This window comes from Elephantulus edwardii, unplaced genomic scaffold, assembly GCF_000299155.1.
Source record: "Elephantulus edwardii isolate Elephantulus edwardi_28Jun2011 unplaced genomic scaffold, EleEdw1.0 scaffold00217, whole genome shotgun sequence".
In the NCBI taxonomy this organism is placed as follows: Eukaryota; Metazoa; Chordata; class Mammalia; order Macroscelidea; family Macroscelididae; genus Elephantulus; species Elephantulus edwardii.
Window position 1 is genome coordinate 4,325,102 of NW_006399967.1, and position 15,244 is coordinate 4,340,345.

At 57.2% G+C, this 15,244-nt stretch overlaps 2 protein-coding genes across 2 annotated transcripts in view; one reads left to right on the forward strand and one right to left on the reverse strand.

The window, feature by feature from the left end:
• The window catches only part of PRSS57 (protease, serine, 57), an 11,433-nt gene extending 9,884 nt beyond the window's left edge, over positions 1 to 1,549 (forward strand). Inside the window, exons 4-5 of the mRNA XM_006898021.1 lie at positions 363 to 623; positions 1,376 to 1,549. Of these exons, the coding sequence (XP_006898083.1) occupies positions 363 to 623; positions 1,376 to 1,549 (435 nt within the window). The remainder of the gene's footprint in view (positions 1 to 362; positions 624 to 1,375) is intronic.
• Positions 1,550 to 3,204: 1,655 nt separating this feature from the next.
• On the reverse strand, positions 3,205 to 7,489 carry FSTL3 (follistatin-like 3 (secreted glycoprotein)). Its single transcript, XM_006897952.1, has 5 exons — positions 7,387 to 7,489; positions 5,976 to 6,161; positions 4,142 to 4,357; positions 3,396 to 3,623; positions 3,205 to 3,254 (listed from the first exon to the last, which is right to left on the reverse strand). Exons 1-5 carry the CDS (start codon positions 7,487 to 7,489, stop codon positions 3,205 to 3,207), a joined length of 783 nt encoding a protein of 260 aa, XP_006898014.1.
• Between the last annotated feature and the right edge of the window lie 7,755 nt (positions 7,490 to 15,244).

Below are 15,244 nucleotides of genomic sequence, written 5' to 3' on the forward strand. Positions count from 1 at the left end.
ACCCCCCCGCATCCAGGCAGCCCGGCAAGGTCACCAGCCTCTGGGCCCGCAGCCAGGCAGCCTGCCTTCTGAGTAAGTCCGGTGGCCACTTCCAGAGGATGAGCCAGGTGTCACAGGGTAGACGAGGCAGCAGATGCATTACCTGCACAGACGGTTTCCTCGGGTATCCAGGGGCCATAACTCTGTAAGGAGGGGTCTGCTTTTCCAGTGCAGGGGCGGGATTCAAACTAAGCAGGAACCAGACACCCAGGTGTCCTCCACAGACCTGCAGGGTGCTGCCTGAGGGAACAGAGTCGAGGCCTTCCAACTCTGCATGGCTCTTCCTGGGTGGCCAGCGCTGACCGAGGCCTCTCTCTCTGCAGCTCAATGGCTCAGCCGTGCTGGGCAGTGAGGTGGCACCGCTGCAGCTGCCCCGGAGGGCCGCGGTGCCCAAGGTGGGGGCGCGCTGCCGAGTGGCCGGTTGGGGCTCCGTGTCGGACTTCCAGGACCCGCCCCCGGGGCTGATGGAGGCGCAGGTGTGCGTGCTGGGCCTGGGCGCGTGCAACAGCTCCTGGGGTGGCCTCCTGAGCCCCGCCATGCTCTGCACACGCAGCAGGGACCACCGGCGCCGAGGCTTCTGCTCGGTAAGAGCCCCTGTGTGGTCCACCCCGAGGGACAGGGCAGACCTGGACATCAAGTCACCACGAGGGACAGGGCAGACCTGGGCACCGAGTCACCGGAAGGAACAGGGCGGGCTGGGCCTGGACATCCGAGTCACTGAGAAGGACAGTGCGGTCCTCCTCAAGACCTAAGCCCCTCTGGGGCCCGGAAAGCTCAGGGTCTTTCTGAGGGTCGCAGGGCTGCAGTGGACACAGTGAATGTGGCCTCAGGCTCGCACTGGTCAAGGCACAGCTGGCATTGTACTAGCAGTGTCCAGCAGGGGGCAGTGACAGGACAGCATGGAAAGCAGATATGGACAGAAGCTGGGCCCTGGCGAACAGACTGCCTGGGGTCTGCTGAAGATCAGAAGGAGGGCCGCTGGGGACACCAGTGAGAGCCATGTGGTGGGAGACCCCAGGCACAGGTCCAGTGTTGTGCACTGTACAGCAGGGAGCAGTGGCCAAGCTCCACAACTGGAAAGTGCCAGGAGGCTGAAGTTTGGTTGTCCACAGCTGGCAGCTGGTGAATGCTGGTCAAAGGTTGAAGAGGACAGGTCGAGGCCAATTGGGGAAGGACCTTTAAAGGTTGAGACTAGAAATTTAGTCTTTGCTTTAAGAGAACTAGGGAGCCACTGAAGGCTTTGGAGGGAGGGAGGGTCATGGTCTGATTAATTTTAGCAGCTTCTTCAGAAAACCCTAGGTCTAGTGATGAAGGTCTCTCTTCCCTTCATCCCTAGGCTGACTCCGGGGGACCCCTGGTGTGTGGGAGCAGGGCCCACGGCCTCGTCTCCTTCTCAGGCTTCTGGTGTGGCGACCCCAAGTACCCGGATGTGTACACGCAGGTGTCTGCCTTTGTCACCTGGATCTGGGACGTTGTCCGGCACTCAGGGCACAGCATTGCACATGCATGAGACACGTCCAGAATGCTCAAGTCAGAAGTAAAGTAAACGTCACCCCCAGTCTCGAACATCTATCTCCTGGGGAGTCTCTGGGGCGGGGCATCAGCTCCAAACCATAGAAAGAAAATTGCAGAATAAAGTGCTGAATGAGGTGCAAGCTGCTCCCACTGCCAACTCCAGGATCCACCCCCCTTCCCTGCCCCTGACTTGGGAACCTTGAGCGGCCCCTCTCCATCCTCACCGGCTCCCCCTAAATAGCTGCTGACCATTGCTTATACAAGCCCAGGCCCCCTACCTCATCTGGACTCCACTGTCTCCATGTAATATCTGGCCAGTCCCCAAGGCCCTGCTGGCCCCTGGCTTTAGCCTCAACTGTCCCTCCCACTCGAGCTGAGTGACCCACACCTGTGTATGTAGGAGCCAGACTGGGAACAGGTAGGAAATGCCTCAGGTGACCCTGTGGGTAGAGGGGCTACTAGGATACCAGACGGAGTCTGACCCAGAGCAGGGTCAGGAGTTGGCCTGGGTTCAAACCTAGACACACACACACACACACACACACACACACACACACACCCGTCCTGTGAGAAACAGTCAGAACAGCAGTCAGCACAGGTAAGCCAGCGAGCTTCCAGCTGCTGCCTCCGTTGTTGATAGGGCTGTAAGGGCACCAGCCAAGCCTCCACGCTGGGCCTGGTTAGCTGGCCCTTCAGGGTGGCTCTAAGTCATCTTTATCCTCTTCATTCTTTGTCCCCACCTCCCCTCCCTGTCAGCTACAGAGGGGGACGTGAGGGCCAGGGGGCAACGACTGCCCAGCACATGTGTCAGAGACACAGAGATTTAGAAAGAGGATGCAAGCCAGGGTTCAGTCGAAGCAGCTTTAACGATCTTTATTTCTTTGGCGAGAGGCAGGACACTGAGGTGGGGGCAGTGCCTTGTTGGGGGACTTGGCAAGGCCCCCAGACGCAAGGCTACTTTCTGGACAGGTAAGGCACTTCCAGGGACAGAGAAAGGGTAAGAACACAGCTCCCTCCCCCTAACCCTAACCCCCTCCTCTGGTCTGGGCCTCTAGACTGCAGAAGGCACAGGAGAAGACAGGGTGCTGTCCAGTGAGCCTGGTGGGCCAGGAGCTACAGGTGTCTCTGAACCCTGCCTCGTAGACAGGGCAGTGGTCACTAGAGGGCGCTGTCCAGGCCCTGCTTCAGGACATCCCACCTGGGAAAGGTGAGCGGGGCTTCTTCCTCCGTCAATAGGGTCAGCCTCACAGACATGGCAATGTATTCCTGACCTAGGCCCAGACTCCGCCTTCCCAGAGGCCTTGGCAGGGTATAATGGGGAAACTGAGGCAGAGTGGAAGGTGAAAATCTGGAATCTAGCAGGTGGGGGCCAGATGTTTGGGGCCTGCTTGAACATAGACTCTCTTTTGTCCATGGCTCTCTGCAACCCCCGACTGAGAGCAAGGCAGCTCCTAGGCGCCAGCCAGAAGCACCCTCAAGGGTGGTCGCCTGCAAGCCCTCAGCGGGGTGCTAGGAGAGGGTCCTCCGCGGGTGGAGGCCATGGCCGCTCCCAAGATGCTGTGGGCAGGGCCTCTGCACGAGTGTCCGTGGTATATAAATTAGATTCTGCTGTAGTAATAAATAAACGCGGTTGGGGGTGGGGCCTCGCGCTCACACAAAATTCTGCTCCTCTGACTCGGTGTCTAAATGCTGAGGGGCCCCTGTAGGAGAGAGAGGATGCGGGCGGCAAGATCAGGGCTGGGCTTAGGCCTGCCAGACGTCACCCCAACAGACCTGTGTGCCCCCAGTCCCACGCCCGACCGCCTGCGTATGGTCACCCCCAGGCGTCTGAGCCCACGCACCCGTGCAGCTGCCGCGGTGACGCACGCCGATGGAGCGGCCCAGGAAGCAGGTAGCCTGGCGGAGGTGGCATGAGGAGCTGTAGGTGACGTTGTTATTACCGCACAGCTCCTGGCCAGGGCTGGAGGGCATCGGGCAGGGTGCAGAGCGGCACAGCACGCAGTAGGCACTGCCCGTCTGGTCCACGACGCATGACTGTGGCCATGGGCACACCACGTGTGTACATGACTCTGCAGGTGAATGAGACAGTCAGGGTGCAACCTGAGACCACCAAGGTGGGACCTCATCTACAGCCAGAACCCCAAGTTCCTGCCTGGTTGGATATCGCTTTTGAGCCCAAGATCCTTCAGGCCCCACCCTCTGGTTCCCCCTCCAGACGGACACCTCCTCTAGGCCCCGCCCCTTCACAGCCCCTCCGATCCCGCCCCTTCAGGCACGCAGCCCCTCCATCCTGACCACGCCCCCGATCTGGGCCCCGCCCCTTCATATCCCCTCCAATCCGGGCCACGCCCCATACCAGCCCCTCCAATCTAGGCCACGCCCCTTCTTGACCGGCCCTTCAGACCCCGCCCACACAGTCCCCTCCGACCCCGCCCTTGCAGGCCCCCACATCCTCTCTGGCCCCGCCCCTGCAGGCCCCACCCCACGCACAACCCCCCTCCGATCCCGCCCCTGCAGGGCCCCCACACACACCCTCTCTGGCCCCGCCCACGTACAACCCCTCCAGCCCTGGCCCCACCCCACTCACTGCGGCAATGGCCTTGGTACATGACACGCAGGTCTGGGTGGCCTCGGCAGCGCGTGGCACGCAGGTCGCACTCGTCACGATAGGTGGTGCCATCAGAGCCGCAGACCTGCAGGCGCGCAGGGAGGTCGGTGCAGTTCGGGGCACACTCGCAGCGGGGCCGGCCCTCCAGCATGCGGCATGCCTTGCCCGGGCCACAGTCCACGCCTTCGCACGAATCTGTGGGCACACGCCACGCCACGTGGGCAGAGGTACAGAGAAGCCCTTGGACCCTAAGCACACCCACTCTCTGGAGTTGGGGCGCCGTCCAGGGTTGGGATGAATCTGCAGTCATGAGGTCAATGGGAGTGCGAAGGGGGTGGGGGTTTCTTCCCACATTGTCTGGGCCCAGGATAGCCTCTGGCTCCCCACCCCTAATCTGCCCCCTCTGGCTGGGCCACCCCACAAGAGCTGACGTCTGTTCCCTGATTTATGCTCTTTCTGGGAAGGCCAGCGGGGGGCCCTGCTGCGTCAGCGGGTGAGGGGGTGGGGGGACTCCGCCCCGTCCAGGAACAGGTCTTAGGAGAACAGGGGCTGTTAACCACGGCTTCCAGGACCACCCTGGAGGGGGCCCCTCTGACAGGGCGCCGACCGGACACATTTGCTGGGGAGGGGCCTTCTACTCCCCAAGGCCTTTCCCCAGACCCATTTCCCAGATGGCAAAACTGAGGTCTTAGGGATTCATGCTGCTGTTTGAAATGCAATTCCCTGGCAATGCAAATTAGCCCACTAAAGGTTACTCAGCCCACTTTCCAAACTCAAGAGGGCATCTCAGCACTGGTGCAGGGGCTATTTCCCAAAACACAGGGGCTTCAGGACAGAGGACACCCCTCCCCCCCCCCCAGTTCTTTTGTTTGTGGCTGGAGGATGGAGCCTGAAAACAAGGTCTAGGTTTGTCCCCAGCCTCAGTTTCCCCCATGTGTGAAGTGGTGCTGATGAGGAAGTCGCCCTAACGGGGGGGAGGGGTGCCAAGCATCATATGGGGACACAGCCAGCATCACTGGCCACACAAGGCCAGCCCCCACTTCGGCGTGCTGCCAGGGCATGTGGGCCGCACCTGGGCCCTCCAAGCCAGCCGCCTACACCCACATCTGGAAGCTGTCCTCTCGGCCTCGGGCCACCATGAGCGGAAGGCAAGCCAGTGGGGCCAGATGAGGCACTTGTCAGGACAGTGGGGTGCCCATGGCATCTCCTGCTCAAACAGCCAGTTTTTTAAGTCTGTCGTCCTCCCCAAACCAAGGAGGGTGGTCTGGAGAGAAGTAGCCAGGCCCAGACGGGGTTCATTGTACCCAGTACCTTGGTGGGTCTGGATCCCTGAGCTCTGCTCCTCCCTGCCCCCTTCTTGGGCTTCACCCCATTCCAGCGCGTATGCTGCTGCTCATTGGCTAGTCTCTTCTCTGGTGGCAAACTCCTAACCAGCCCCTAGAACCCCAACTCCAATACCCACTTGCTTCAAGTTGTACCCTATAACCTCCTCTGGGCTGTTCCTAGGCACACTCACTCATTCAGGTGGCCCTCGGGGTTCTGCTAGTCTCATGGAGAAAGCATAGTCAGAGGTCAGAGTCTCAGACACAGACCCCTGGCTCAGTCAGGAAGACCCACCTTCTGGGAGTTAGGTGTGAACCACACTCACCTCCTCCAGGTGCAGCTGGGAAAGGACGTCCTATACACCTTCCTGAACCCACCAAACCAAAGAGAAAGGAGGTTTCCCACCCAATCCTGGGGCAGGGCCCCTCTGCCCAAGAGGGCCACCCATCCCAGTGCCCACTCTGGCTGCCTGCCCAGCCTGAGTGCTCACCTTTGCAGGGCACACAGTGGATCAGGCCCAGGAAGCCCAGCAGGCTGATCTTGTTCCCAGGATAGGTGAGGTTGGACCAGGCCACGTCTACGCTGCCTGAGGCACAGCACTCCTTCTGGCTCACGTCTGTACCCAGCACCAGACCACAGGTGGCCTCTGGGCCCTGCTGGAGCCAGCACACCCCACCTGTGGATGGAGGAGAGGGCTGCTTCACAGAGGCAGGAGCACTGCCTGCTGGGCTGCTGGACGCTGGCCTTCCCCACCTCCATTGGACATTGGACATGGAGCGGCTCTCTGCTCCTGGCCCTCAGGCTACACACAGCTCTGACAGCAGAGGTGGCCTGCCCGCAACCAAAAGGAGAGGCGGAGACAGATTCACAGGTGCCCCTAGCTCAGGAAACCGGGGAGCCCTCTCTCTGGGTGTCAATCCCGGCCCATCCCCCCAGCTCCCACTCTTTCCTCTGGCTCCCCCTGGCACCCCACCCACCTAGACAGAACTAGGGACTGACCTGCGGGGTTAGTGGTCCCCCAAATTGTTCTCACGCCTCTGCCCTGTGTCTAGATGGCACCCGAGGGCCCAGCGCCCCCCTCGTCTGGAGCCCCCCCTCGCCTGGCCCGCTTCTTACTCACTCCAACTTGGGAACATTCTCCTTGCATGAGCTCACCAGCTCCCTGGGGACAGCCTTCGGGGAGGGGGCTCTGCTCGTGGGGCGGGCTGGACTGGGAGTGCCAGGGTGGGAGAGGGTGGCAGCAGATGGCCTCCAGTGTCCCCCTCAAATGGGGGCGGAAACAGCCACTGCCCCCATCCTAGGCACTCAACTCTTGGGCATGGGTGCACACCTTCTGCGGGGCTCCAGAAACCCAGCCTCCAGTGCTCATTTCCCCAAGGGGAAACTGAGGTAGGAAGTGGGGGTCACTTGCTCAGCATCCCCTAAGTGTCAGGTGTGACATTCCAAACCCTCGGTATGTCCGTGTCAAACTCGGGAAGACCTAGGGTCCCAGCTGAAGGCCCAGAGTCCCGCACTCAATATTGCACAAGAACCCACGGCTGCAAGTTCGAATTCTGATGCTGCCTCTTACACACGTTAGCTGCTGAGCCCCTCCAGGGCCCAGGATACCAGCTGCCCGGCTGTTGTGTGGGTCCCAGGCGCTAAGGGCTGACACTTTGCACTCCAGACACCCCAGCGCCCATCAGACCACTAGAATCGATAATCGCAGGAGGAAACGTCTACCCACTGACCTCCCGGTGACCCTGTTGTGAGCCCTCGGGGCTGGGGGTGGGGCGCCCCAAGCTCTTCTGCGGAAAACCGCTCAGGCCACAGCCTCTAGGCGTCCCAACACCTCCAAACGCATTCCGAGCGGGCCCACGTGGGTGGCCCACGCGCCCGGCCCTTCCCGCAACCCCACTTACCGGGTGCTGGGTCACCCAAGCTCAAGGACCCCACGAAGCTCACAGCCCAAGCTAGGGCCCCGCAGGGCAGTGACCACAGTGGGCCGGGCGCCCCTGGACGCATGGCGGTGGCTGAGAGGCGGCAGTAGCGGGCGGCGGGGCGGGGGGCGGACGGCGGCACCAACTTCCCTGCGCAGCGCCCGGCGCTCCCTATAAAGGTCCCGCGGGCGGGGCGGGGCCGGGGCGGGGCGTCGGGTCGGTCGGAGCCCGGCTGCAGAAGGATGTGTGCAGGGGCTGGGCCTGGCGACCCGGGGTGGCGCTGGGAGCAGGGGCGGGGCCGGTCTGGGAGCCAGGGAATGCATCTGGGAAGGTGCGGCTGAAATAGGGGCCTGGGCCAAATTGTGGCCGTCCCTCGGGGAGCACTGAGGGTCGCGGCCTCCGTGCTTCACACAGCCTTTGGGGCACGAGTCCACAGGGGGTCGCTGGGCGGCTGGTGCTGGGCTATGCCCTGAAAGCACGCGAGCGGCCCTGGGGACTGGGTATGGGCCTAGGTTTGCGCGAGATTCCTGGACCCTCAGCTGCCCCGCCCAGCTTGCCAGGTCACCACCCTGTTCACACCTGCAGGCCACCCACGAGGCCACCTGAACCACTGGGCAGAGCTGCGTGAACAAGACTGAGGACACAGTCGTGTGAACAAAGGGAGCGCAGGCAGGGGCGCAGCCTCATGAGCCGAAGAGCACAGGCCGAGGGGTGCAGCCATGTGAACAAGGGAGTGCAGGTGTGGGCTTGGAAGAAGGGCAGGAGAAGCATCCCCAAGTGCCCACTTCTTGCAGGTTGTTGTCCCCTCACCCCCCAGGTGGACACAGCTCCTGAACCTTTGCCAGTGGGCCTGCAAGCCATGCAGAGAGACAGTTACTGGTCTGATGCTCCATGTCCTGGAAGCGGGCCCACCCAAGGAGCATCGTTTCCTGGTGATGGACGAGGCCTGAGAGCCATGTCTGCTAACATGTCTGAGGCTCTGCTCTCCCTGTCGTCGCAGAAGTCAGCCTGCCGTGCTTGGGACCTTGGGAAAGTCAGGACGTCCTGAAGTCCTGGAGGGGCAGGGACCCAGCCATCCTCTGGTTGTGCCTGTGAGGAATGACTGCTGTCCAGGCATCAGGACCCGAGGCAGCCATGCTTCCCTGTGTTCACAGCTTTCAGTTCCATCAAAGAAAAAAAAGCAAGTCACTATGTACTTGCAGAAAATGGTGCGTGTATGTAATAGGACAGAGAGCATTCGCACATGGCCTGGAGCTGCATCCAGTGCTCCTCGGACCTGGGCACAGCCTGTCCGGCCACTGTGGGACCTGCCTGCTGAGCCATGCCCACGCCCTTTCTCCGCCCAGGCACCCAGACTGACCCAGGGGCCCTGACCAAAGATGGCGCTGACTGTTCGGCCTGACCTTGGCCCTGCATCTCGGGGGATCTCCCCAGATGGAGGAAGCTAGCTGGGCAGAGACCCTGTGTTCTTACTCAGGGTGTGGGGGCTGCACAGTGTGACCTTGTCCAAAAACTGACCTCGCTGTGGTCTGTGTGCCCTGGCCAGGGCTGTACAGATCAAAGGGTCATTGTCTGGGCTGGTGTGGGTTCAGGCCTCTCCAGGAAGCTGAGGCCAGATGCCAGCGGTATCTGCTCCCGACCCGCGTCCCTCCCACCAGAGGCCTCAAGTCCAAGTGCTAGTTGACCCCCACAATTCACTGACCTCTCTGGGAAAGCCTTGGTCCCTCAGAGCCAAGCTAGCCTCGCTGGCCCTCCCCCACCCACCTGCAATCGCTCATCTACCCCCTGCCTAAACTTGTCCCCCAGTCTGTCCTCCAGCCTCCAGTCCTGCCCAGCTCAAACCTCTGCTGTAGTCCCTCTCACCCTGCCTTCCCGCTCAGCCCCACGGACACATAGAAATGACCGTGGGTCTGCAGCAATGGAGGACATCCAGACAGCTGATAGAGTGCGAGGGGTGTTTGTGGGTGAATGGGGTGTGTGGGTGTAGATGTGGGTGAGTGTGGATTGTGTGTGCATGCGTGTGTGTGTGTGTGCAGATGGGGGTGTGAATGGGTGTGTGTGAGTGTGGATGGGGGTATGTGGATGGAGTGGGGGGGTGTGGTGTGGATGGGCATGGGGTGTGTGCGTGTGGATAGAGGGGTGTGTGTGAACGAGAGGGTGTGTGGATGGGTGTAGATGTGTGTATGTGGGTGTGGATGGCGGTATGTGTGGAAGGAGAGGGTGTATGGGAAAGTTGGATGAGGGGTGTGGTGGGGTGTGTGGATATGGACGGGGTGTATTGGGAGTGTGGATAGAGTGTGTAGGTGTGGATGGAGGGTGTGTGGATGGGAAGGGGTGTTGGTGGGGGTTGTGTGTGTCTGGAGTTTGTGAGTGTGTATGGTAGTGTGTGTGGATGGGGAGGTTTGTGGATGTACAGGTGTGGACGGGTGTGTCTATGTGTGTGTTGATGAGGGCTGTGTATGGGGGCATGGAGGGTATGGGGGTGTATATGGGGTGTGTGGGTATTTATGAGGGGGGTGTGGAGGGGGGTGTGTATATGTGTGTCTGGATGAGGGTGTGGATGAGGGTGTGGACGGGGAGGTGTGGATGGGTGTGGATGTGTATGAGAGGTGTGTATTGGGGGTGTGGACGGGATTGTGTATGTGTATGGGTGCATGGGTGTGGATGGTGTGTGTGTCTGTATGTATGGGGTGTACAGGTGTGGATGGGTGTATATGTGTATGTGTGGATGAGGGGTGTTGATGGGGTGTGTGGATATGGATGGGGTATGTAAGGGGGGATGTGGATGTGTGTGGATGAAGTTGTGTGTATGGGGGTGTGTGTATGGATGGGGATGTGGATGGGTGTGTCTATGTGTGTGTCTATGAGGGCTATGTATGGGGGTGTGTGGATGTGGTGTGTGGATGGGGACGGGGTGTGGATGGGTATGTGTGTGGATGGAGTGTGTGTGTGGGTGGCAGGGTGTATGGGTGGAGGTTATGTAGATGGATTGGTATGTGTGTGGATGGGGGTGTGGAGGTGGATGTGTGGATGGGTGTGTCTTTGTGTGTGTCGATGAGGGCTGGGTACAGGGTGTGTGTGTGTATGGGTTGTGTGGGTACGGATGGGGGTGTGGATGGATATGTCTGTATATGTGTGTGTGGATGAGGGGTGTGGATGTGGATGGGGAGTATATGGAGGTATGGACGGGGGTATGTGGATGGGTGTGTGAATGGGTGTGTGGATGGGGATGGGGAGTGTATGGGGGTGTGGACGGGGTGTGTGGATGGGTGAGTATGTGGACACGGAGTGTGTGTGGACAAACATTCGCTTTTTACTGACCATGCAGCTAGAGCAGAAGGGGTTGGGATCACTGTTTTCTGAGACCTGTGCTCCCATCCCCCTCACTGCCCCACCACCTGAGGTGCAGCCCAGGACTGCTGGGGTGGCACACGTATAGCTCCATTTTTCGGTCCGTGTGACTCAGGGTCTTTTACATCGCCGAGGGGATGCTGACCCTCCAGCAGGTTTCAGAAGCAGGAAATCGCTCATGGTCTCTCTCCGGTGGAGGAGCTGGTGGATTTGAACCCCATGTCATGACTGTGTTAGTGAAACTCTAACCAAGACAACAGACCTGAGGGACGCTGGGTCAACAGTGTCAAGGGTCACAGTGAGATCCCAAAGTGAAGTCCCTTCCTTGCAGGGATGCGGTCCCTCGCCCAGTCAGCACCGGAGGGAAGAGGGTCTTCATCAGGAAGTGACAGCTGATAGGCTATGTCATCTCATGGCTCCATCAAGGTCCCTTACCATTGGCTACAGACAGGAGAGGGAGGACTGAAGAACTCGGGTCACAGGCTTGGCCACAAGGGCAGGGGCACCCCTCCCTTCATCTTCTGTCTTCAGCCCCAGGGTTGGGTTTGCCTAGCATTGAGCCCCAATGGTCGGATGAGGAGGACATCTGTAGAGTGCAGGGCTGTGACTGACCGCAGCAGTGAGGAAGAGGACTCAGGGTGAAGTCAGAGAGAACACAGCGACTGAGGAGGGGCAAGGTGCACATCCAAGGTGGAGTCGCTTTTGCTATTTTCCTGACCATGCCCGACAGCTGGCACAGAGGGGACAAAAATGCACCTGCAGGATGCAGAGGGTCCTAAGGGCAGGCAGTATGTGTGTGAGGCCACAGCCAGCCGGACTCTGTACTGCATCTGATCATCACATTAGGATTCTCAGGCAGGACGGTGTGTGGACAGTGCTGACCCCCACAAGACTGTGGAGTTGTCCGTGCTGCCCTGGTCACGGTGCCTGGAGCCTTGGCTCCGCTCTGGCACCTTCTCTGCCATTTGGAAATTATTTAAAATAAAAGATTTGCCAAGCCCCCCAGCAAAGACCACTTGTCACCCACGTGTCACTGGGACACCTCTGGCCCACCACAGTTCCATGCACATCAGCACAGATCCCTCCCTGGTCCCAGGCGCCAGCAGAGGTCATGCACAGAGCCTGATACGACACAACTCAGACAAACATCACTAATGAGTGCTGATGGGCACATGGAGGGGGCCCATGTCTGGGTGGGGTGCCATGGGAACCATCTCAACAAGGTAGCATGGCACGTGGCCAGGATGGCCCCATGTCCAGCTGCAAATCCCAGAGCTTAGGCAGGGCCTGGACAGCCAGTCCAGAGTTCCTTGGTCACAGCCCCAGGGACCGTCACTGGTAAACAGGCAAACCAGCAGGGCCCTGGGGCAGAGAGCTGTCTTTGTGATGTACTGTCCAGTCAGTGGGGACTCACAGCAGCCCTGTGAGCAACAGATCAAACCCCGCTGAGGGAGAGGAAGGGTACAGAGCAGAGAAGAGGAAATCACCAGGAAGCAGAGGTTCAGGGGCATAGGGGGTGAAGAAAGAGGTAAGGAGCTGCAGGGGCTGGATGCAGAGATAAAAGTAACTAATATTACATATTAAAAATTCTATTTCTAGATATATATACACATAGTGAGGGAGAAAGGGAGCCCTGGTGGCCTAATGGTAAGGAGTTGTGCTGGTAACCTAAAGGTATACAGTTCAAATCCCCCAGATGCTCCACAGCAGAAGGATGGGTCACCTCCTCCCATGTGATTTACTGCCTCTGAAAGTCCAGCTATGAATCGGATCAGCTCAGTGGTACATACCAGCAACAACATAATCAATAGTAATTTTTTATATAAAATACAATGTACAGAAATTATATAGCAAAATGTACATGAATGAAACAATGTATATGAAAAATTGATTAAAAGTGAATGTTTATTGCAGCTTTGTTCACAATAGCAAGGAGTTGGAAACAACCTAAGTGCCCATCAACAAACGAATGGCTAGAGAAACTGTGGTATATTCGCACAATGGAATACTATGCTGCATTAAAAAACAAGGAACTCATGCAATATTATTCAAAATGGTTAACTCTGGAGAACATTATGCTGAGTGAAATATCCCAGTCACAAAAGGACAAATATTACATGATGCCACTGTTGTAGAATGGGACTGTCCTTGGGGTTGGGGAGAGACTGAGTAAGATGGGTTCAATAATGTATACTGCACTGAAACAGAGGAGGGAGAGAACCGTTTAAAAGAGAGATGTAACTGGGTATTTCTGTCATCACAGGAGACTAGAGCGAGGGCTACATGGTGGAGCGGACCTGGGGGAGGGTTTGTAAAACAATGAAAGAATCTTTTCTTTTACTTTTCCATAATTTTTGGACTCATGTACTTATAACTTGTTAGTCAAATTTGTGTCTTCTAGGTTGCAACACCCCCATGATACATCTTCAAGGATATGAACATGTACGGCCAAGCACAATCAATAAGAGTGCATCTAAATTCCAAAATCAATCTCCATAATAGTCTATGTGTTTCCTACTGCCAAAGGGGCCCTTTAGAGTAGTGAGAGAAGATCTTCACCCTGAAACCCACAGCGTCCCTTTTCAGCAGGAAGTAGCTAAGAGAATACGCCATCCCCTTTTCCTTATGACTCAGGGTGAAGTCTCTCTCAGGGAGGAGTGATAGGGAATGGCAAAGGATACACTGACAAAGAAGATTAATCAGAACTGGCTTTGACAAGCACTGTGGCATTTGGACAAGAACAAACTGGGAGGAGGGTAGAGAGAATAGTGCAACAATGAATGAGTGGAAGCCCAAAATCTCTGTAAATGTTTATGAAAATTAATAAAATATAATTATAGGAAAAAAAAGTGAATGATGAGGTGCAGTCAGGCAGAGGCCTTGTGCAGCCACAATTGCTACTCTTTTGAGCTTATCTGCCCTGAAGCTGAGGAGGGCCTGAAGTGCTTGCTGCAGGTCAAGGACTGCAGCCTTCAATATGGATTGAAGCTCAACATCAAGAAAATAAGAGTTCTGGGAAGCACCCCGCATGACCTGAATGTATGCTTCTGGCCATTTCAAAAATGACCTTCAGCAGGATTTTACTCACAGAGGAAAACGAAAGATGGCTGACCCAAGCTTCTCATGGAGCTCCCTGCCTCATAGCTGGCCCTCAGACAGCCTTGGTGTGAGTCCTTTTTCTACGGCCTTTATTACGTTTTCAGCCCGGAGCAAATCTGCTCACCACTCTGGAAGCCCTTTCTCCATTTGTGGAAGGGCAAAGTAATACCCACTTCAAGTTACAATTAGACCACTTGGCAGAGAGGAAGGGGGCAAGGACGGTGCTGCTGGAGCCCAAAGTGCTGTCACTAGCTGCAGTCCCCAGTAGAGCACAGGTCCAGACCTCAGAAGAGCTTTTTGGGGAGTGCCACCTGGCCCCTGGGGGACACTGCCCAGCCCCTGAGGAGAGCCACCTGGCAGGGGAGAGCCCTCTGGCCCCCAGGGGGAGCTGCCCAGCCCCTGGGGAGGGCTGCCTGGTGTGTATGAGGAACTTTATCTAAGCCACTTTCCTTCATCTCCTCCTCTAGTACACCTGTAAGTAACACCTCCAAAGCCCTTCTCTTTATAACCCACAAGTTTGTTCTCTGTAGGTTTGCTTGCTTTCCTATAGATAACCTGAACACTGAGTCTTGTTCCAGAACCTGAACCCTGAGCCTGGTTCCAGAGACAAAAGGGAAATATAACTGTCAGCTAAGGAAGCGAAGGTGGATGGAGCCTCAAAGTTCAGCCAGCCAATCCCACGTGGACCCACCCACGCAAACACCTTGCAGTCCAGAGGGCAGAAAACATCATGAAAATGTCTTCTCACTGAACAAGAAGACATGCAGCTTCAACTCAAGACCACCAGTAAAGAGTGAAAGTGGACCCCCTTCCCCTTCATCTCAATGTCCCTGTTCAGCATGAAGCAGCCAGTCTGCGCCCCTGTTCCCAAATGGGAAACCTACAAATAAAAAAGATAATATCTTTCTAAAAAAATATTAATCACCATTGGACTATGCCCACCATCATCGTATCTTTTCTGGTCCACACTGGATCTTTCTCATTTCCTTTAAACACTCCCTCCACCCACTAAACTGTGTAACCCTGTGATTTCATCCCTACCCATCCTCATCCTTCTGCTCTCATCCCTTACCCCCTTGAATCTCCATAGATGTTTTTCCCCAACAAATAAAAAAAATTGAGGGAAAATGACTGATGATCTAAGGAAATAATCAATTAAAAATATAGTGCCTCCACCGTGGCCCATTCTCATGACCTCTCTTTCCTTTAAGCTCATGGAGTCTCTGCCCCTGACCTCCACACCTCACCATAATGGCCTTTTGCAGGGACTGGCCTCTCCTGATGGCATGCCCAGTGTGTGAGGCCACTCCTGCTGACAGGAGCAGCCCATCGTATGCCCTACAAGACACATTTGTGTTCTTCTGATGCCATGACAAGAAGGTGGCATGCA